Source organism: Mobula hypostoma, chromosome 4 (assembly GCF_963921235.1).
Source record: "Mobula hypostoma chromosome 4, sMobHyp1.1, whole genome shotgun sequence".
NCBI classification, from domain to species: domain Eukaryota; kingdom Metazoa; phylum Chordata; class Chondrichthyes; order Myliobatiformes; family Myliobatidae; genus Mobula; species Mobula hypostoma.
Genome location: NC_086100.1, coordinates 53,688,690 through 53,710,422, shown reverse-complemented (window position 1 = coordinate 53,710,422; position 21,733 = coordinate 53,688,690). Strand labels below are relative to the sequence as shown.

At 42.2% G+C, this 21,733-nt stretch overlaps 1 protein-coding gene across 2 annotated transcripts in view; it reads right to left on the bottom strand.

Annotated features, from left to right (window-relative positions):
- The window catches only part of kcnab1a (potassium voltage-gated channel subfamily A regulatory beta subunit 1a), a 322,363-nt gene that overhangs the window by 271,461 nt on the left and 29,169 nt on the right, over positions 1-21,733 (bottom strand). The window contains exon 1 of one of the 2 annotated variants that reach the window (XM_063045805.1): positions 4,397-4,446. The exons of the other annotated variant lie outside the window; for it this stretch is intronic. Coding sequence (XP_062901875.1) covers positions 4,397-4,410 — 14 coding nt within the window. The 5' untranslated portion in view covers positions 4,411-4,446. Of the gene's footprint in view, positions 1-4,396; positions 4,447-21,733 lie in introns of those variants that run through there. 2 annotated transcript variants of the gene reach the window in all.

Sequence of the window (21,733 nt, the reverse complement as noted above, 5' to 3'; positions counted from 1 at the left end):
CCACCAACTCCTTTGTCTTAGTGATGTTGAGTTGCAGATGATTCAGCCCACACCACTCAGCCTCTTCAATACTCGGCCGCTTGACCCTGGCTGATACAGCCCACAACTGCAGAATTCCGCAAAGACTTGTGCAGGTGACAGGATTCCAATTTGAATCTGAAGTCCAAGGTGTAGGCGATGAACAGGACAATCCCCTGAGGTGCCCCTGCGCTGCTGACCGCAGTATCTGATACACAGCTCTGGACAGGTAGTCTGTAATCCAGGACACTAGCAGAGCATCCACCTGCATCTCCATGAGCTTACTCCCTAGTAAAGCAGGTCATATGGTGTTAAAAGCACTGGAGAAATCAGAAAGATGATTCTCACAGTGCTATCTGGCTCATCCAGATAGGTGTAAGCCTGTTGAAGGAGGAAGATAATTGCATCCTCAACTCCAATATGTGGTTGGTAAGCAAACTGCAGGGCATCCAGTGATGGATTTATGATAGTCCGGAGGTGTGTCAGGACCAGTCTTTCTAATGTTTCATAACATGTGAGGTCAGTGCCACTGGTCTGTAGTTACTGGGCGTGGTGGGACGTGTCTTCCTGGGTACTGGAACTAGGCAGGATACTTCCCCAGCTTAGAGATCCTCTCCAGGCTCAGATCGAAGATGTATTGAAAAACTGCACCCAGCTGAGTAGCACACACCTTGAGTACCCTTGGGTAGATGCCGTTTAGGCCCACAGCCTTGCCTGGGTGAAGTCTGCTGAGCCTTCCCCTTATCTGCCCAGCTGAGACAGTCTGTGGCTGTTGGCTCTCTGGTGTACTTGGAGAGAGACGGAGGGCAAGGGGTGAGAGGGCAGGAGCTGGGGTGGATGGGTTGTAGAGGAGTAAACAGAAGCCTCCTCATCAAACCTGTTGAAAAGACAGTTTAACTCATTGGCCCTGTCCTAGTCCCCTTCAATCACCTGGTCTCTTAAATTTAGTGCTACAAGATTCATTGTCAGCATTATTCTTTGCGATAAATACAGAAATGCTGCTGTATTGGTTTGGTTACGCCATAGTCCTGCTCTTCTGTAAACAGGAATAAAATTTAAAACTATTTTATTTGCTTATGGAATCGTAGATCAGTGTTAAACACCCCACTTTGCCGTGTTCAGTCTCAGCAAAATAAGAAATGCACTGCTAACTGGACAATGACAAGTGACAAATGGACCCCTGCTTCAGTACCCTGAAGCCCTGTGTCAGGAATAATGTGGCTATATCTCAAAAGTATTTGATTATAATCCACCTAATAGACTCAAAGGTGAGAGGACTCAGGATAAGACTTGCATGCGTACAGAATTTGGTGAAGATTAATTCATGACAGATACTTAAGTATAGTGTTAGTTTCAGGGTGCAGAAGGCAGCTTTAGGAACACTACTATTTCTAATTAACCTGAAAAGAGGCGATGCAGAATTGAACGAGTGAACTGGGCTTAATTTGTAAGTGGGAAGGTCTCCTTTTGGACAGAAGCGGAAACAGTTTGGGCTGAAATAACCCTGTTGAGTTATGTAAAATAGTAAATGGTATTATCTTAGTCAATAAGCTATAATATAAAATTATAGCAAGGGAAGGGGCAAAGGTACAAAGTACCTCTATTAGCAGAGGTTTCTTCTTCAGAGTGATCAGAGGTTAGATTGAACCACAATAATGAATGCAAAACCCCAGTAATCATTTAAGATGCAGTCACATGGAATGTGAGAAGTGAATGGTTGTTCTAAAAGTATTAGGATATTGGCATGGACCAAATAGCTTTCTGCACCACTCCATTCTTTTTGTAATTTCAGTACTTCACCTATCTTAAATTGATTCACCACAATAACTAAAGCAGCCGTTTCTGACAACATAAGATTTGACTTGCATTGAAACATCTAAAATAATAAATTTTATGGGAATCTGTTTTCTAAATTTCTTGCAGTTTTCACCTTCATGATTACAATCATATCAAAGTCTCTTGCTAGTATGCACAACTCAGAGTAGTAACCATTCAGACATCAGGCTGGATTAAATACCGGAATGTAAGTGCTCTGAGGTAGACTACAATAGACCTCTGTGTATATGCTTCAGTGCACGTGTAAGATCATTCAGCAGTAAAGCAAAAGGAGTAAAGCAGCATTCTTTCACTAATAGTACTGTTAGAAACCCCATACATATTTTGGGAGATTCTAGGAGTGTAAACAGACTCCCTGTGACACCTTGTGCTGGGGGTGATGGAATCGTACCGTATCTGGTACATAATCAGTGAGATACAAGTTAGCCTGGTGATGTAGAGACGTTCTGTTTGGCTTTAGAGCAAGTACGAGTTATATGAGGATTGCTTCTCAAATGGAATATCACTTTTCCTTTTGTTGCACATGATGTTGATTTGGCAGTATAACTGCAGCAGGAACAGAACTTGCATTGAAATTAGAGACATAGGATAGAAGAGTTCTTACCACTTGCATCAAATACACAAAAGCATTTGCTACATGGATGATTCCGACATTCCCCATTCACTATGATCAGACAGAGCACCAGTATTTTTCTGGAATGTTTTAACATAGGTTGTTTTGGCCGCAGATTAATTCACACCACTGTGAAGCAGAGCATCATTAGTGAAAACAATTCAGAACACCTTGACAACCAAGGATCACCAGTAGACTTTTGATCAGTCCCTGGCACTCCTGGCGCACACCTACATTGTGGGGCCTAGCAAGGCAGGAGTATTTATTGGAACCCACAGGTAAAGTCCCAATTCCCCCATTCTCTCAGCCAGCAACCCAGTAATACTCTTTGGTCCATCCTAATCGTGCTTTACTGCTAGTAACTTTCTCAACCTGGTGGTTGCCTGTGAATGGTTTAATTTTAATCCTTCACAGCTGCCAGCTGAACTACCCTGCCAGAAAGATCACAAAGTATTTCCATCTTTCATCAGCACTTCCAACATCACATCATTTCTCCATGCATGGTTATTCCAACTAATAAACTATTTTTTTCCGTTGTCAATCAAAATACATCTAGTATTAGCTTCCTTGCTAATTAACTTTATTTTCTCATATGTCTCCAACTTTACTAGATCATGTTCAACCACTTGGAATTTAACACAGAACCAGGACTCCTATGGACTTCCTTGCATTAACACTGTAAGTGTCACACTCCAAAACATTCTTTGCATTAACCCTTTTTGGTATTGGTTTATTATTGTCATGTGTACCAAGATACAGTGCAAAGTGTGTTGTGCATACTGTCTATACATATCCAGTCATAACAGTTCATTGTGCTAGAATAAAGTAAATCAATAACAATGCAGAATGAAGTGTAAAAATGCAGTGCTTTAACCTATAAAGTATAGAACTATGATGAAGTAGATTGTGAGACCAAGATTCCATCTTATGATACAAAAGATCCATTCAAAGTCTGAAATCAGTGTGCTAGAAGCTGTCCTTGACTCTGGTTTCAGGCTTTTTTTTTAATCTTCTGCCCGAGGAGAGAGGGGAGAAGAGAAAATGTCCATGGTGGGTGGGGTTTTTGATTATGCTAGCTGCTTTACTAAAGCAGTGAGAAGTATAGACTAAGTCTATAGAGGGGAAGCTGGTTTCCACCATGTACTGAAGTGTGTCCACAGCTCTCTACAGTTCCTCATGTTCACGTGCAGACAAATGCCATGCCAAGCTGTTATGTCATAAGGGTCGACAGGGACATGTCACATCTCTTCAGACTCCTGAGGAAGTAGAGGCCATTGATGAACCTTCTTGGTCATGACATTAATGTGGTTGTACAGGCTATTGGTAATGTTTCCTCCTCGGAACATAAAACTCTCAACCCTCTCAACCTCAAACCAGTGATGTAGACAGAAGCCTGTGCACTCCCCCCACACTCGCTGCCTTTCTGAAATCAGTTTGGAGTCACAGAGTATCAGAGCACTACAGCACAGAAATGGCCCTTCGGCCCATCTAGGGCATGTCAGTATGGCCTTATCACAGCCCTCCATACCTCTCTAATCCATGTATCTATCCAAACTTATCTTATTTATCATAACTGAACCCACCTCTGTTACTGTTTCGTTGTCCTTCTTCTGTTAAATGCAGCTTTTCACTTCATATACCTACCTCTAGCTTTCCACCCACAGCTGCCATTTTTAATCAGTGTGCTCCTTTGTTTCAGTAAATCCAACTGTTCCTCATTAATTAACAGCTCACACTTTCATCTGCACTTTTGGAAACCAACTTAACTATTGTCATCAACAATTACTGCTTTCAATCTATCGATCACAACTACACTCCATTTGTGATTTTTCTTAACAAGGAATTGCCAATCAAATATAGGTATATACAATGAGCATAAAATATTCAAAGCTTCAGAGCAGCAAAAAAGCAAACAAGAAAATAGCTTACATTGGTCCTGGCATTTTAGATTAATCATTTATATTAACAAAATATATCTGGTATCATTTTAGTTATTTCTAAATTCTAATTTTAATTTGAACTGTTTCCTGTGTGTAACATCATGATTGTTGGTGGTTACCATGGTAACAAGGCTTCAGAAAAATTCTGCCATTGGTCTATTCTTGCTCTCATGGTGTCAATGTAAAGCCCAATGCACATTTTCACTGAAATTAACTACAATTGTCAGTTGAAGTGGGAACATTTAGGCAAAAGTTCATTTCTTATAAATATGTATGCCAGATGGAATAAATATAGAAAGCTTTGTTCTATGTGTTCATAATCAGTAAGGTTAGAAAATCATTATTTTGATATTTTTATTTTATCACGAATTCATTGTAGAATACATCAATCAATGCAAATCTCTTTTTAGTTGCCTTCGGTTATTAGTCTGCAGAAAACTATGCAAGTTGATAAACCAACAGATCAAATGAAGAGAATAACTGAAAGTAGGTACAAAGATGAAGATCAAAAATGAAAACAAATTTGCACATTGGGAGATTATAATTTTCACCGAGACTGGTAAAAGTAGAACCAATCAATTATTAAATGCAGTGAATTTCCAGGATACGTTTGAGGCAACTTTCTAAAGAAAAAAAAAGTTTTGGAATGGACCAGTCACACTGAACTTGTGATAAATAAGGAACCTGAATCTAATGGGGAAAAAGGGACCATAGCATAATATGGATTTCAACCATTAAAAAAGAGACTAGAAAACTAGATTTAAAGAATTAAATATGACAATTTTTGAAGGGATGAGGAATAAATTGGCCATATTGAATTTGACTACAGGACTAATAGGTAAACAAGACGAACAGGAGATTGTGTTGTTGGAAGTAAAGTAAATGAAAACTTCCATTGTCAACACACGAGGACAATATTAAGCTAGAAGGGAAGCCTTCCATCATGCAATGAAAAGTGACAATACAGCAGACTAGAAAACTATAAAAAGTAACATAAGAAATCAAAGAAAAGAAAAGGTAGAAAAAAAAGATTGTGGAAAAAGCTTTAAGGATATAAAGAGAAAGAATGTGGAATAAAGGAAATATAAGCAATTAAAAAAGAGGAAGACTGGTGAATTGTAAGAAATCAGCCCTGTTAAGCATCAATGGAGGAACTGGATAAGAAGGGTCATTTAAGGAAATTATTTGAAACTGGTACAGGAATTCTTCAAAATCTTCTAGACATGGGAATTGAAATGCTGCAGACTTGCACTCTATTTTTTTAAGAGTGGAAGAGGCTAAGTAATTAGGTAACTAACATTATCTGTTAGATATTCTGGGATAAGTACTGTAAATTTCTTTTATACTGGCATCATACAATGAGAAGTTCCATGCATTTCTGAAAGTGAGAAAGGCCGCAAGATTCATCCCAATGATGCCTCGCTTTCTGGAGTCATTGATGATCCCAAAAAACAGAATAGTAGGAAACATCTAGCCTCAAAGATGAGTATTGATGTCCAGCAGCTGGCCACTTCCTTTCCCACAGAAGAAAAAGGTTTTCAGAATTACAAAATATACACCCTGAATCTTAACTTGGACAAAGCACACTAAACATGTATGATAAGCACTAATGTACAATAAACTGGTTTAACTGAACTTGGAATGTGCCCTAATACTAGTTGCTGCTTTCTCTGCTCCCTTCTTCCATGTTCTAAGATAAATTAGATTCCAAGGAGCCCTTGGTAATGGTCGATTATGGCACTTTCAACTTGTCTAGCTTTTCGTTCACAGCTGAGAATGTTAATGGTGTACTTAGAAGAATATTGTATGTCATCTGGGGTTTTGAATTGTCTGAGTTACAAAATGCTTCACTTGTTCTTGGACCTATGATGACTAACAGCTTTAAAATGAGGAAACCATAGATGATGTCAGAGTGACAGGCCGTCCGTTTGGTACTCTTTGCAGTTCATTATTCAAAGACTACTGAAGGTAAAGGCACATTTTGCCAAATAGATCCATAAGGCTATGCACATACCACTGGGGAGCCCAGGCACCTGGTTAAACAATTCCTGCTGCTGGCAGTTTTGTAAATGACTTTGATGAGCAATATAAGACCATAAAACCATAAAACATAGAAGGAGAATTTGGCCATTTGGCCCATCAAGTCTGTTCCGCTAATCAATCATGAATGATTTATTATATTCTGCCCTCTTCCTGTAACCTTTGATGCCCTTGGTTTCACAGGACCAAGGATGGAGACCTCCCTGAACAGTCAACAGTTCTGCATTGTGATCTGAGACTGCTGATGTCTGGATTTAACCCAAAGACATCAAGCAGCAACTCCAGTGCCTCCACTGGACAGTGTTATTAACTGTGTTATTAATTTCAATTAATAACATTAAATGTGACTTCAAGTCAGTTTGGAGACTTCACCTGGAAGGATCCTGACTTCCTCAAAGTCATCAGTACACCTCGCTGTTTGTAAGTGAGTTTATGCATGCTGACAGGTATCTACATGCATTTATCTTGATGCCCCTGCAGCAGCACCCTGATCTTCAGTCAGAGTCTGTCTCGACTTGAAGCCTGCATTTTGGGATTATTCCAGCATCCTATTCAAGACATCTATTGCATTACTCAATCAGGTACACACAAAGCTACCAGGCAACAATAGAGGTCCTGTTTATGAGAAGTTTCATTTGCAGCAGCTCCACCATGGATGGTGCCATTCAGAGTGAGAAAGATCAGATTGATCATTGGTAGGCAACATCCACCCATGGAAAATCCGGTGTATAATTACAGGGAACAATCAATTAACAGAGCATCGGAACACTACCAAAGAAGCCACTGTAGGTGTTAAAGAGCAAGATTTCAGAACGTTGAAAATACACTTAGATGCCCTGACTGCTTTACAAAGAACTCCCGTATTGATCTGAAAAGTGGGCAAGAAAGAGAGTAGCTTGTTTCAGCACCTCACAATGTAATATGCAGTAGCTTTGGACATACATATGGAGGAGCAGGCAAATCACACGGAGCTGGAAGAGAAAGGAGCTGCCGATTGTATACAGGACACTTTGGGTACACTTTGAGAGCTGTGGGGTTTAGTTAGACAGCATCACTTGTCAACGACCTGCTCCCTTTCACTACTAGAAAGCAGTCCCACAACCATATATAATAACTTGCCCAACCACTATTGCTCACAATGTTTTTCAATTTCACAAAACTTAAAGGCCAAAAATCAATGCTACATGCCAGAATAGGGTGTCAGATTATTCATTTTGTGTTGTTATACAATAGAAACTCAAAACTTGTTTATAGTTTTCTACCAATGCAATTCGTTGGTTTTGGAGGTATGAGCGCAGCCACCCACCCAGACACCACACTGCAGCTCGCTCCACACATACCCTCAATGGCCACTTCATTGGGTACACCTGTACAACTGCTCATTAATGCAAATATCTAATCAGCAAATCACGTGGCAGCAACTCAATGCATGCACAAAAGCTGCCGACATGGTCAAGGGGTTCAGTTGTTGTTCAGATCAAACATCAGAATGGGGAAGAAATGTGACCTAAGGACTTTGATGCCATACGGGGTGGTTTGAGTATCTCAGAAACTTGCTGATCTCTTGGGAACGGTGCAAAAATCAAAAGGCATCCAGTGAGCATTATTCTGCGGGCAAAAATGCCTTGTTAATGAGAGGGGTCAGAGGAGAATGGCCAGACTAGTTCAAGCTGACAGGAAGGTGACAGTAACTCAAATAGCTCATGCGTTTCGTTAGTGGTGTGCAGAGCAGCATCTCTGAACACACGTCGAACCTTGAAATGACTGGGCCACAGCAACAGAAGACCACGGACATACACTCAATGGCCACTTTATTATAGAAACATAGAAACATAGAAAATAGGTGCAGGAGTAGGCCATTCGGCCCTTCGAGCCTGCACCGCCATTTATTATGATCATGGCTGATCATCCAACTCAGAACCCAGCCTTCCCTCCATACCCCCTGACCCCTGTAGCCACAAGGGCCATATCTAACTTCCTTTTAAACATAGCTAATGAACTGGCCTCAACAGTTTGCTGTGGCAGAGAATTCCACAGATTCACCACTCTCTGTGTGAAGAAGTTTTTCCTAACCTCGGTCCTAAAAGGCTTCCCCTCTATCCTCAAACTGTGACCCCTCGTTCTAGACCTCCCCAACATCGGGAACAATCTTCCTGCATCTAGCCTGTCCAATCCCTTTAGGATCTTATACGTTTCAATCAGATCCCCCCTCAATCTTCTAAATTCCAACGAGTACAAGCCCAGTTCATCCAGTCTTTCTTCATATGAAAGACCTGCCATCCCAGGAATCAATCTGGTGAACCTTCTTTGTACTCCCTCTATGGCAAAGATGTCTTTCCTCAGATTAGGGGACCAAAACTGCACACAATACTCCAGGTGTGGTCTCACCAAGGCCTTGTACAACTGCAGTAGTACCTCCCTGCTCCTGTACTCGAATCCTCTCGCTATAAATGCCAGCATACCGTTCGCCTTTTTCACCGCCTGCTGTACCTGCATGCCCACTTTCAATGACTGGTGTATAATGACACCCAGGTCTCGTTGCACCTCCCCTTTTCCTAATCGGCCACCATTCAGATAATAATCTGTTTTCCTATTTTTGCCACCAAAGTGGATAACTTCACATTTATCCACATTAAATTGCATCTGCCATGAGTTTGCCCACTCACCCAACCTATCCAAGTCACCCTGCATCCTCTTAGCATCCTCCTCACTGCTAACACTGCCACCCAGCTTCGTGTCATCCGCAAACTTGGAGATGCTGCATTTAATTCCCTCATCCAAGTCATTAATATATATTGTAAACAACTGGGGTCCCAGCACTGAGCCTTGCGGTACCCCACTAGTCACCGCCTGCCATTCTGAAAAGGTCCCGTTTATTCCCACTCTTTGCTTCCTGTCTGCTAACCAATTCTCCACCCACACCAATACCTTACCCCCAATACCGTGTGCTTTAAGTTTGCACACTAATCTCCTATGTGGGACCTTGTCAAAAGCCTTTTGAAAATCCAAATATACCACATCCACTGGTTCTCCCCTATCCACTCTACTAGTTACATCCTCAAAAAATTCTATGAGATTCGTCAGACATGATTTTCCTTTCACAAATCCATGCTGACTTTGTCCGATCATTTCACCGCTTTCCAAATGTGCTGTTATCACATCCTTGATAACTGACTCCAGCAGTTTCCCCACCACCGACGTTAGGCTAACCGGCCTATAATTCCCCGGTTTCTCTCTCCCTCCTTTTTTAAAAAGTGGGGTTACATTAGCCACCCTCCAATCCTCAGGAACTAGTCCAGAATCTAACGAGTTTTGAAAAATTATCACTAATGCATCCACTATTTCTTGGGCCACTTCCTTAAGCACTCTGGGATGCAGACCATCTGGCCCTGGGGATTTATCTGCCTTCAATCCCTTCAATTTACCTAACACCACTTCCCTACTAACATGTATTTCGCTCAGTTCCTCCATCTCACTGGACCCTCTGTCCCTTACTATTTCTGGAAGATTATTTATGTCCTCCTTAGTGAAGACAGAACCAAAGTAATTATTCAATTGGTCTGCCATGTCCTTGCTCCCCATAATCAATTCACCTGTTTCTGTTTGCAGGGGACCTACATTTGTCTTTATCAGTCTTTTCCTTTTTACATATCTATAAAAGCTTTTACAGTCCGTTTTTATGTTCTCTGCCAGTTTTCTCTCATAATCTTTTTTCCCCTTCCTAATTAAGCCCTTTGTCCTCCTCTGCTGAACTCTGAATTTCTCCCAGTCCTCAGGTGAGCCACTTTCTCTGGCTAATTTGTATGCTACTTCTTTGGAATTGATACTATCCCTAATTTCTCTTGTCAGCCACGGGTGCACTACCTTCCTTGATTTATTCTTTTGCCAAACTGGGATGAACAATTGTTGTAGTTCATCCATGCAACCTTTAAATGCCTGCCATTGCATATCCACCGTCAATCCTTGAAGTGTCATTTGCCAGTCTATCTTAGCTAATTCATGTCTCATACCTTCAAAGTTACCCCTCTTTAAGTTCAGAACCTTTGTTTCTGAATTAACTACGTCACTCTCCATGTTAATGAAGAATTCCACCATATTATGGTCACTCTTACCCAAGGGGCCTCTCACGACAAGATCGCTAATTAACCCTTCCTCATTGCTCAAAACCCAGTCCAGAATAGCCTGCTCTCTAGTCGGTTCCTCGACATGTTGGTTCAAAAAACCATCCCGCATACATTCCAAGAAATCCTCTTCCTCAGCACCTTTACCAATTTGGTTCACCCAGTCTACATGTAGATTGAAGTCACCCATTATAACTGCTGTTCCTTTATTGCACACATTTCTAATTTCCTGTTTAATACCATCTCCGACCTCACTACTACTGTTAGGTGGCCTGTACACAACTCCCACCAGCGTCTTCTGCCCCTTAGTGTTACGCAGCTCTACCCATATCGATTCCACATCTTCCCGGCTTATGTCCTTCCTTTCTATTGCGTTAATCTCTTTTTTAACCAGCAACGCCACCCCACCTCCCCTTCCTTCGTGTCTATCCCTCCTGAATATTGAATATCCCTGAACGTTGAGCTCCCATCCCTGGTCACCCTGGAGCCATGTCTCTGTGATCCCAACTATATCATAATCATTAATAACAATCTGCACTTTCAATTCATCCACCTTATTACGAATGCTCCTTGCATTGACACATAAAGCCTTCAGGCACTCTTTTACAACTCTCTTAGCCCTTTTTAATGCTTGCCCTGGATTTGTCGGCCTGCCACTTTTACTTTTCCCCTTTGTACTTTTTGCTTCTACGCTCACTTTACACCCCTCTGTCTCTCTGCACTGGTTCCCATCCCTCTGTTGTGAACTAACCTCCTCACACCTAGCCGCTTTAATTTGATTCCCACCCCCCAACCATTCTAGTTTAAAGTCACCTCAGTAGCCCCCGCTAATCTCCCTGCCAGGATATTGGTCCCCCGAGGATTTAAGTGTAACCCGTCCTTTTTGTACAGGTCACACCTGCGCCAAAAGAGGTCCCAATGATCCAAAAACTTGAATCCCTGCCCCCTGCTCCAATCCCTCAGCCACGCATTTATCCTCCACCTCATCGCATTCCTACTCTCACTGTCGCGTGGCACAGGCAGTAATCCCGAGATTACTACCTTTGCGGTCCTTTTTCTCAACTCCCTTCCTAGCTCCCTATATTCTTCCCTATGTAGAGGAGGTACCTAATAAAGTGGCCACTGGGCATCGCTGTGCAGTCAGACAAAACCACTTGGACACTGGGTAGGATGTGATTTCTAACTGAGGCAAAGGATTTCAAGGGAAAATTACTTTCACCAAAGCCCCCACTTCCATGGACCAGGTCTTCTCTTAGTTCTATTTCTTACCAACAGTGGTACCAATGGATATGAATGTAAGGATGCAAGGGCAGTTGTTGCTGTTACTCTCACACACTTTTAGTATGCTGTCTCAGAATGTCATAAAGATGTGCCAACCTAATCAGTGTGTCTTGAAGAGTAAGTAATTAAATGAACTGAGCTATGCCTTTACAGAGCTTATTTAATATGGACAATTTCTTTATTGCGTGCTGAATTTCAGGGGTAATTTTTGCATTTGTATGAATGCAGGCTCTCAGTCGGCCTAATGCTTTCTTCAATTACTTGAGTCACTTTCATGTTGTATTATACCGCACTGAGTTTGCCGCATGATCCAAAGGCATTGCTAATTGCAGGGAGCAATTTAAAATAAGCTGATCTGGCTTAAAATCTTTTGATCTGCCTTGATGCCTCTTCCAAATATAAATGTGCATTAAAGCTGCTACTTCAACCATGTTGCAATTCAGAGAGTATTGTAGAAGTTATTCTGCGTGATTAAAATGTGGTCGGGAATTCTGGCTCTTCAGAATATTTCCAGTTCATCAGCCGCACAAAAGAGCAATCATGAAGATACGACCAAAGTTACAAGAAATCCTAGATACTGCAACATTACCAATTTGTTTGAACTATCTACAGCTGTCCTCCCAAATGCTTTTTTCAGATTTGCAGGGAGAGCCCTACTTGAGTTGAAATCTTTTTATACATATTAGGACCTGGGCTTTGCTGACAGTGCCAGCATTTATTATACATCCCAAAATGCCCATGAAAGCCTGATGATGAATGGCCTTCATGACCACTGCAGTCTTTCTGTTGAAGATATTGGTAGATTGCTTTTGGGAAAGAACTTCGAACATTCACGCACAGTGACAATGAATAACCGGCTAGACATTTCCAAGTCAGAATGGTTTCTACTTTTGTGGGGAACCTGCATGTGGTGGTTCTTTTCCAATTAATCTATTTAAGTACTAACAACATTTGTTTGTATTTATTTTTTCATTCATTTTAAAGGTCGGTTTAGGAGGGACTCAGTCCTCTAACTTCCAGACTTCAGAGTACAAGTCCAAAATAAAGTACCTCTCTTCTTCCAGTTTCCAGTTTCACGCTCAAGGGTTCAAGTTCATTATCACATGCTACATGTGCAGACATCCCACCCTGTAAAAACTCATTTCAGGGAGGTAGCACCCCTGGGCCCCCGCAACCCAATATCTGCCCACCCCCCCGGCCGTCGACCTCCAAGGGTGTATGTAATACTTTGTTTACTGATTTTGTCTAATCTGTAAACCAAGTTGGGTATATGCAGCAAATGTGACATTAAAATATGTACTTATATTATATTATATTATATTATCATGTTTATTCTATTACAACTTTAAGCAAGTCTACAGGGAGTTTGGCCTCATCACGTAGGACATCAATAGCGTAGCTCCTTGGCAGCTAGCCAGCTAGTTTAAATCGGGGTCCCCAACCTTTTTTGCACCGTGGACCGGTTTAATATTGACAATATTCTTGCAGACCGGGGCGGGGGGGTGTTACATGGCACCGGAGTATAGGTGAAAAGTCAACTATAAGTCACTTGTAAGTGGCTAATACACCCCGTGTCGTTTCTAAAAGGGTTTATCTAATGAATTTAATATTAAACACACAGCACATATCTTCCTCGCATGAATGTAGTGATAAGTCAATTATAACAGTGGTCCCAAACCTCCAGGCCGCAGAGAATACAGCGGTACAGCGGTAGCCAGAACGCATCCAGCTCATCTTTAAGAAAAAACCGAAATAAACAAACTAATTGATTAGGTACTGCCCGCCATGTATATGTTGGTCCAGATCAGACTCAACGCAATCGGCAATCACCTCTGATCTGGGCCGACATTTACGTGCTGGGTGGCACCTAATTAATTAGCTTGTTTATTTTGGCTTTTTTCTTAAAGATGTGCTGGGTGCATTCCGGCCACTGCTGCATTCTTCGCGGCCCAGAGGTTGGGGACAACTGAATTATAAGTCACTTATAAGACAATAGCATCATAATATTTTAAGTAACGTTTGGATATTAAACACACAGCGCATATATTCCTCATATGAACATATAAAATCATTGTAACACACCAATATCGCTGAATCAGTGGGAGCCCTGGGCTTGTTTTCCTGCAACAACACAGTCCCATCGAGGGGTGATGGGAGACAGCAATACTCGAAGGGGTTCCTTCTGTCCAGTCTATTCCGCAATTTAATTTTCGTTGCATTCATTGCAGAAAACTCCGCTTCGCAGAAAAATTTTGGAAATGGAAGCAACGTTTTCAGTGCTTTCATGGCTATCTCAGGATATTCAGCTTGACTTTGATCCAGAATGCCGGCAGAGATGTTATGTCAAACATACTTTTCAGCCCACCATCATTTGCAAGCCCAAGAAGTTGACCTTTTTCCTGCACTGACATGGATGATTCACCAGGGACATTTACAAATGGGTCACGGACCCATTCCTTTGCACGTCTTGGGTCACTGATGACCTTGCGTGCGTTAAAATTCAACAGTGCGTGACAGGGAATGAGGAAAGGTGCAGCTGACTCATATCATTTCATATCGCCAAATCATATTGTTTCCTCGCAGCCCGGTGGTTGGGGACCACTCTTAGCACGAAGAGAGACCAATCAGGATGCTCGCTCTCCCTCTCCCTCTCAAAAGAATCTATTTCCAGGATATTGTATATAATTTCCGGGCGTCAGGGAGTCACTATCGATATGCGGGAGACTCCTGGAACTTCTGGGAGAGGTGGGATGTCTGCATGTGCTTTGCCTGAAGTCTCTCAGTCAAGAGTGGGAATAAAGAAGGTCTTTGCTGGTTGGATGCCGGAGACAAGTGCTGTGCCCCAGGGGAAAGTGTAGTGTGTGCTACTTTTCATGTTAACGATCTGGAAAACAGAAATGATGGCTTTGTGGCCAAGTTGCAGAAGATACAAAGATAGGTGGAGAGGCAGGAGAGTTTGAGGAAGCAGGAAGTCTGCAAAAGGCCTTGGATGGGTAGAAGGAATAAAGTCATAGACCATTTTCTAAATGGGGAGATAATTCAAAAATCAGAAGTGCAAAGGGGCTCCGGAATCCTCATGCAGGATTCCCTAAAGGTTAACTTTCAGGTTGAGTCAGTCAGAAGGGCAAATACAATGTTAGCATTCATTTTGGGAGAACCAGTACATAAAAGCAAAGATATAATGCTGAGGCTTTATAAGGCATTAGTCAGAATGCACAGAGTATTATGAGCAGTTTTGGGTCCCTGATCTAATTAAGGATTTGCCTGCATTGGAGAGGTTACAGAGCAGGTTCACGAAAATGATCCCAGGAATGAAAAGGTTAATGTATGAGGAGCATTTGATGGTTCTGGGCCAGTACTTGCTTAGAAGAATGATGAGGGATGGTCATTGAAACCGATTGAAAGGCCCAGATAGAGTGGATGTGGAGAGGATGTTTCCTTGATTAGTAAGGGCGTCAAAAGTTACAGGGAGAAGGCGGGAGAATGGGGTTGAGGGGGATAATAAATCAGCCAAGATTTATTTATTTATTGAGATACACCACTGAACAGGCCCTTCAGACCCCTGAACTACGCCACACAGCAACCCCTGATTTAACCCTAGCCTTTTCAGGGGACAATTTATAATGAGCAATTTACCTCCTAACCAGTACGTCTTTGGTCTGTGGGAGAAAAACAGTGTATCAGAGAAGTCCCACGCATTCCATGGAGAGGATGTAAGACTCCTTACAGATGACGTTGGAACTGAACTGCGAACTCTGATGCCCCGAGCTGTGTAGTGTCGTGCTAACCATTTTGCTTCCATGGCAGAACAGATTCCATGGGCCAAATAGCCTAATTCTGCTCCCATGCCTTGTGGTCTGACGGGTTGAGAGGCTAGCAAAGAAGTGGCAGTAGCAATGGAAGTGGATGGTCATGCGTTTTGGTTGAAGGATTAAAGGTGTAGACCATTTCCTAAATGGGGAGAGAATACAGAGATGGGAGGTGCCACGGGGTATGGCAGCCCTAGTGCAAGATTGCCTAAAGGTTAACTTGAAGTTTGAGTCAGTAGTAAAGAAGGAAATGCATTGTCAGCATTCATTTTAGGAGGACTAGAATATAAAAGCAAGGGCGTAACACTTTATAAAGTGTTAATCAGTCAACCACACACAAAATGGTGGAGGAATTCAGATGGTCAACAGCATCTGTGGAAGAAAATGAACAGTTGACTTTTGGGCTGAGACTTCCTCCAGCATTTTGTGTGTGCTGATCCAGATTTCCAGCATCTGCAGTCTCTCTTGAGTCTCTGTATTGATTAGACCACATCTGGAGCAGTGTCGGGCTTCATATAGAACATAGAACATAGAATAGTACAGCACAGTACAGGCTCTTCAGCCCACAATGTTGTGCTGACCCTCAAACCCTGCCTCCCATATAAGCCCCCACCTTAAATTCCTCCATATACCTGTCTAGTAGTCTCTTAAACTTCACTAGTGTATCTGCCTCCACCACTGACTCAGGCAGTGCATTCCACGCACCAACCACGCTCTGAGTAAAAAACCTTCCTCTAATATCCCCCTTGAACTTCCCTGCCCTTACCATAAAGCCATGTCCTCTTGTATTGAGCAGTGGTGCCCTGGGGAAGAGGTGCTGGCTATCCACTCTATCTATTCCTCTTACTATCTTGTACACCTCTATCATGTCTCCTCTCATCCTCCTTCTCTCCAAAGAGTAAAGCCCTAGCTCCCTTAATCTCTGATCATAATGCATACTTTCTAAACCAGGCAGCATCCTGGTAAATCTCCTCTGTACTCTTTCCAATGCTTCCACATCCTTCCTATAGTGAGGTGACCAGAACTGGACACAGTACTCCAAGTGTGGCCTAACCAGAGTTTTATAGAGCAGCATCATTATATCGCGACTCTTAAACTCTATCCCTCGACTTATGAAAGCTAACACCCCATAAGCTTTCTTAACTACCCTATCCACCTGTGAGGCAACTTTCAGGGATCTGTGGACATGTACCCTGAGATCCCTCTGCTCCTCCACACTACCAAGTATCCTGCCATTTACTTTGTACTCTGCCTTGGAGTTTGTCCTTCCAAAGTGTACCACCTCACACTTCTCTGGGTTGAACTCCATCTGCCACTTCTCAGCCCACTTCTGCATCCTATCAATGTCTCTCTGCAATCTTTGACAATCCTCTACACTATCTACAACACCACCAACCTTTGTGTCGTCTGCAAACTTGCCAACCCACCCTTCTACCCCCACATCCAGGTTGTTAATAAAAATCACAAAAAGTAGAGGTCCCAGAACAGATCCTTGTGGGACACCACTAGTCACAATCCTCCAATCTGAATGTACTCCCTCCACCACCACCCTCTGCCTTCTGCAGGCAAGCCAATTCTGAATCCACCTGGCCAAACTTCCCTGGATCCCATGCCTTCTAACTTTCTGAATAAGCCTACCATGTGGAACCTTGTCAAATGCCTTACTAAAATCCATATAGATCACATCCACTGCACTACCCTCATCTATATGCCTGGTCACCTCCTCAAAGAACTCTATCAGGCTTGTTTGACACGATCTGTCCTTCACAAAGCCATGCTGACTGTCCTTGATCAGACCATGATTCTCTAAATGTCCACAGATCCCATCTCTAAGAATCTTTTCCAACAGCTTTCCCACCACAGACGTAAGGCTCACTGGTCTATAATTACCCGGACTATCCCTACTACCTTTTCTGAACAAGGGGACAACATTCGCCTCCCTCCTATCCTCCGGTACCATTCCCGTGGACAACGAGGACATAAAGATCCTAGCCAGAGGCTCAGCAATCTCTTCTCTCGCCTTGTGGAGCAGCCTGGGGAATATTCTGTCAGGCCCCGGGGACTTAACTGTCCTAATATATTTTAACAACTCCAACACCTCCTCTCCCTTAATATCAACATGCTCCAGAACATCAACCTCACTCATATTGTCCTCACCATCATCAAGTTCCCTCTCATTGGTGAATACCGAAGAGAAGTATTCATTGAGGACCTCGCTCACTTCCACAGCCTCCAGACACATCTTCCCACCTTTATCTCTAATCGGTCCTACCTTCATTCCTGTCATCCTTTTTTTCTTCACATAATTGAAGAATGCCTTGGGATTTTCCTTTACCCTACTCACCAAGGCCTTCTCATGCCCCCTTCTTGCTCTTCTCAGCCCCTTCTTAAGCTCCTTTCTTGCTTCCCTATATTCCTCAATAGACCCAGCTGATCCTTGCTTCCTAAACCTCATGTATGCTGCCTTCTTCCACCTGACTAGATTTTCCACCTCACTTGTCACCAATGGTTCCTTCACCCTACCATTCTTTATCTTCCTCACCTGGACAAATTTATCCCTAACATCCCGCAAGAGATCTCTAAACATCGACCACATATCCATAGTACATTTCCCTGCAAAAACATCATCCCAATTCACATCCACAAGTTCTAGCCTTATAGCCTCATAATTTGCCTTTCCCCAATTAAAAATTTTCCTGTCCTCTCTGATTATATCCTTTTCCATGATAATGCTAAAGGCCAGGGAGCGGTGGTCACTGTCCCCCAGATGCTCACCCACTGAGAGTTCATTACCTAGTACTAGATCTAGTATGGCATTCCCCCTGGTCGGCCTGTCTGAGGAAGGATGTGCTAGTGTTGGAAAGTATCTAGGGGAGGTTAACTTGATTGATCCCAGGATGAAAGGGTTAACGTATGAGAAGCATTTGATGGCTCTCATCCCGTACTCACTGGAGTTTAAAAGCAGGAAGGGGAAATAACACCAAAACGTTGGATAAAGTGGACGTGGAAAGAATATTTCAGTACTGGGAAAGTCTAAGACCAGAGGACACAGCATCAGAATTTATGGACATCCCTTTAAAACAGAGATGAAGAGAATTATTTTAGTCAAGGGGTGGTGTATCAGTGGAATTCATTGCCACTGGCTGCTATGGTACAAATATTCCCAAGTCATTGGATTTACACCAGAAGTTGGCATGTTCTTGATTTATAAGGGCATCGGAGGAAGGCAGGGAATAAGGTTGAGGGGAAATAACAACTCAGCCATGATCAAACGGCGAAGTAGATTCAATGGAGCTAATTCTGCTCCTATGCCTTGTCGTCTCTCTCATGGACCAATATATAGTCTGAACTGAGTGCCTACCTGGTATAAGAAGAGGAACACAGTTACCTTAAAGTAGCTGAGTTCAGCCCTCCCTTCCATCCCATCCCATCATTCAGTATATCATAGGTTGCTGAGCCTGATATCACAGCTCCACGTTCTGTTGCTCTTTACTTTGCACCCAGGAACAGACAGAAAACAAAGAAAAATCTTCACTGTAAGAATAGATCTAAACAAATTTAATGATTTACCATAAAATTTGAAGAACAATATAGCACAAATTTATGTACCACTATCAAATTTAGATAGTTACTGTAAATTATACACATTATTACATTAGTGAAATGAAAATCTTAACTAATGTCAAAGGTGCAAAATGCTTCTGTATTAAATTGTTTGTAATTATGCCAGTTTATATATAAATTATTGCTAAATAAAAACAATGATATACTAGAACAATGTTCTGTTATAAAGTGAAAAGAAAAAAAATGATGGAAATGACAATTGAAGTTTCAGGGGAATAGATTTAGGACGGGGACGGGGGGTAGCAGCTTTTCCCAGAGGACAGTGAATCTGTGGAGTTCTCTGCTCAGGGAAGCTGCAGAAGCTACCTTATTAAGTTATTTAATACACAGTTAGATAGGTTTTTGCATAGTAGGGGAATTAGGGATTATAGACAGGCAGATAGTGCTAAGTCTATGTAAAAATCAGCCATGATCTTTCTTTCTGGAGAGCAGAGCCGGTTTGATGGGTTAGAGGCCTTATTTCTATTCCTATTTCTTATGTTCCTAAATACAAGACATGTAGGCAGCTTTGTAATAAATATATTATTTCAGGCCAATGACCATTCAGCAAAACCAAGAGAAGTTAGGAATCAATTACTTTTCGAGTTGCAGAGAAGGGGAAGGGGTGGAGAGAAGAAAGGGAATGTCAGTAACCGGGTGGAGACCAAGAGAGTGAACAGCACAAGGGGTGACATTGCTATAGATGAGAAAGGATAGTGAAAACTTGATAGTTGCTGCTGATGCACCTGGAGGTATTGTAAGTAGATGCTAGATAGAGGTGTAGTATGTCCTCGATTTTAGTGAATGGCTAACTGAAACTGTCTCCAATTTGTTTCATAAGTTGGCTTGTTTTAAACACCTCATACACCTAATAAAAATAGCTTTTTTTGAAAACGTTCCACATATTGATTGGGACTCCCATACTGTAAAAGAACTAGCTCAGATAGAGTTTGTCAAATGTGTTCCAGAAAAGTTTCTTTAGTCAGTATGTAGATGTCCCAATAAGAGATTGCGCGATACTTGATCTGCTATTAGGTAATGAGACAGGGCGGGTGACAGAAGTTTGTGTAGGGCAACACTTCGTATCTAGTGATCACCTTGCCATTAGCTTCAAAGTAAATGTGCAAAAAGATAGGTCTGTTCGGTGGGTTGAGTTTGGAGAAAGGCCAATTTTGATGGTTTCAGAAAGGATCTGGCAAGAATGGATTGGGAGAGGCTATTTCTGGCATAGGTGTACTTGATAAGTGGGAGGTGTTCAAAAGTGAAATTTTGAGTGTACAAAGCTTTTGTGTGCCTGTCAGAATAAAAGGTAAAGATAACAATTGCAGGGAACCTTGGTTTTCAAGAGATATAGAGGCCCTGGTTAAGAAAAGAAGTAGCTGTATAGCAGGTATATGCAGGTAAGAACAAATAAGGTGCTTATGGAATATAAGTAAACACTTAACAAAGGAATCAGGAGGGCTAAAAGAAGGCATGAAGTTGCCCTAGCAGACAGGGTGAAGGAGAATCCAAAGGGATTCTACAGGTATATTAAGAGCAAAAGGATTGTAAAGGACACAATTGGTCCTCTGAAAGATCAGAATAGTAATCCATGTGTAGAGCCAAAAGAGATGGGGAGATCTCTAAGAAATATTTTGCATCTGTATTAACTCAGGAGATGCGCCCAGAGTCTATAGATGTGAGGCAAAGTGGCATCAACTTCATGGACCCTAGACAGATTACAGAGGAGGAGGTGTTTGCTGTCCTGAGGAAAATCAGAGTGGATAAGTCCCCAGGGCTGACAATATGTTCCCTTGGACAGGAAAGCCAAATGCAAAAATTGCTGGGGCCTTAGCAGAGATATTTAAATCATCCTTAGCGACAGAAGAGGTACACGAGGATTGGAGAACAGCCAATGTTGTTCCGCTGCTTAAGAAAGGCTCTAAAATAACCAGGAAATTATAGGTTTGATATCAGTTGTGTGAAAGTTATTGGATGGTATTCTAAGAGTTTGGATATGCAAGATTTGGATAGACATGGACTGATTAAGAATAGTCAGCATGGCTTTTTGCATGGTAAGTCATGTCTAACCAATCTTACGGAGTTTTTCGAGGAAATTACCAGGAAAATGGATGAAGGCAAGGCAGTGGATGTTGTCTACATGGATGTTAGTAAGGCATTTGACAAGGTCCCGCATGGGAGGTTCGTCAAGGACGTTCAGTCACTCAGCATTCAAGCTGAGGTAGTAAATTGGATTGGACATTGGCTTTGTGGGAGAAGCCAGAGAGTGGTAGTGGATGGTTGCCTCTCTGACTAGAGGCCTGTGACTAGTGGTGTGCCATAGGGATCGGTGCTGGGTCCATTGTTGTTTGTCATCTTTATCAATGATCTGAATGATAAGGTGGTGAACTGGATTAACAAATTTGCGGATGACACCAAGATTGGGGGTGTAGTAGACAGTGAGGAAGGATATCATGGCTTGCAACGGGATCT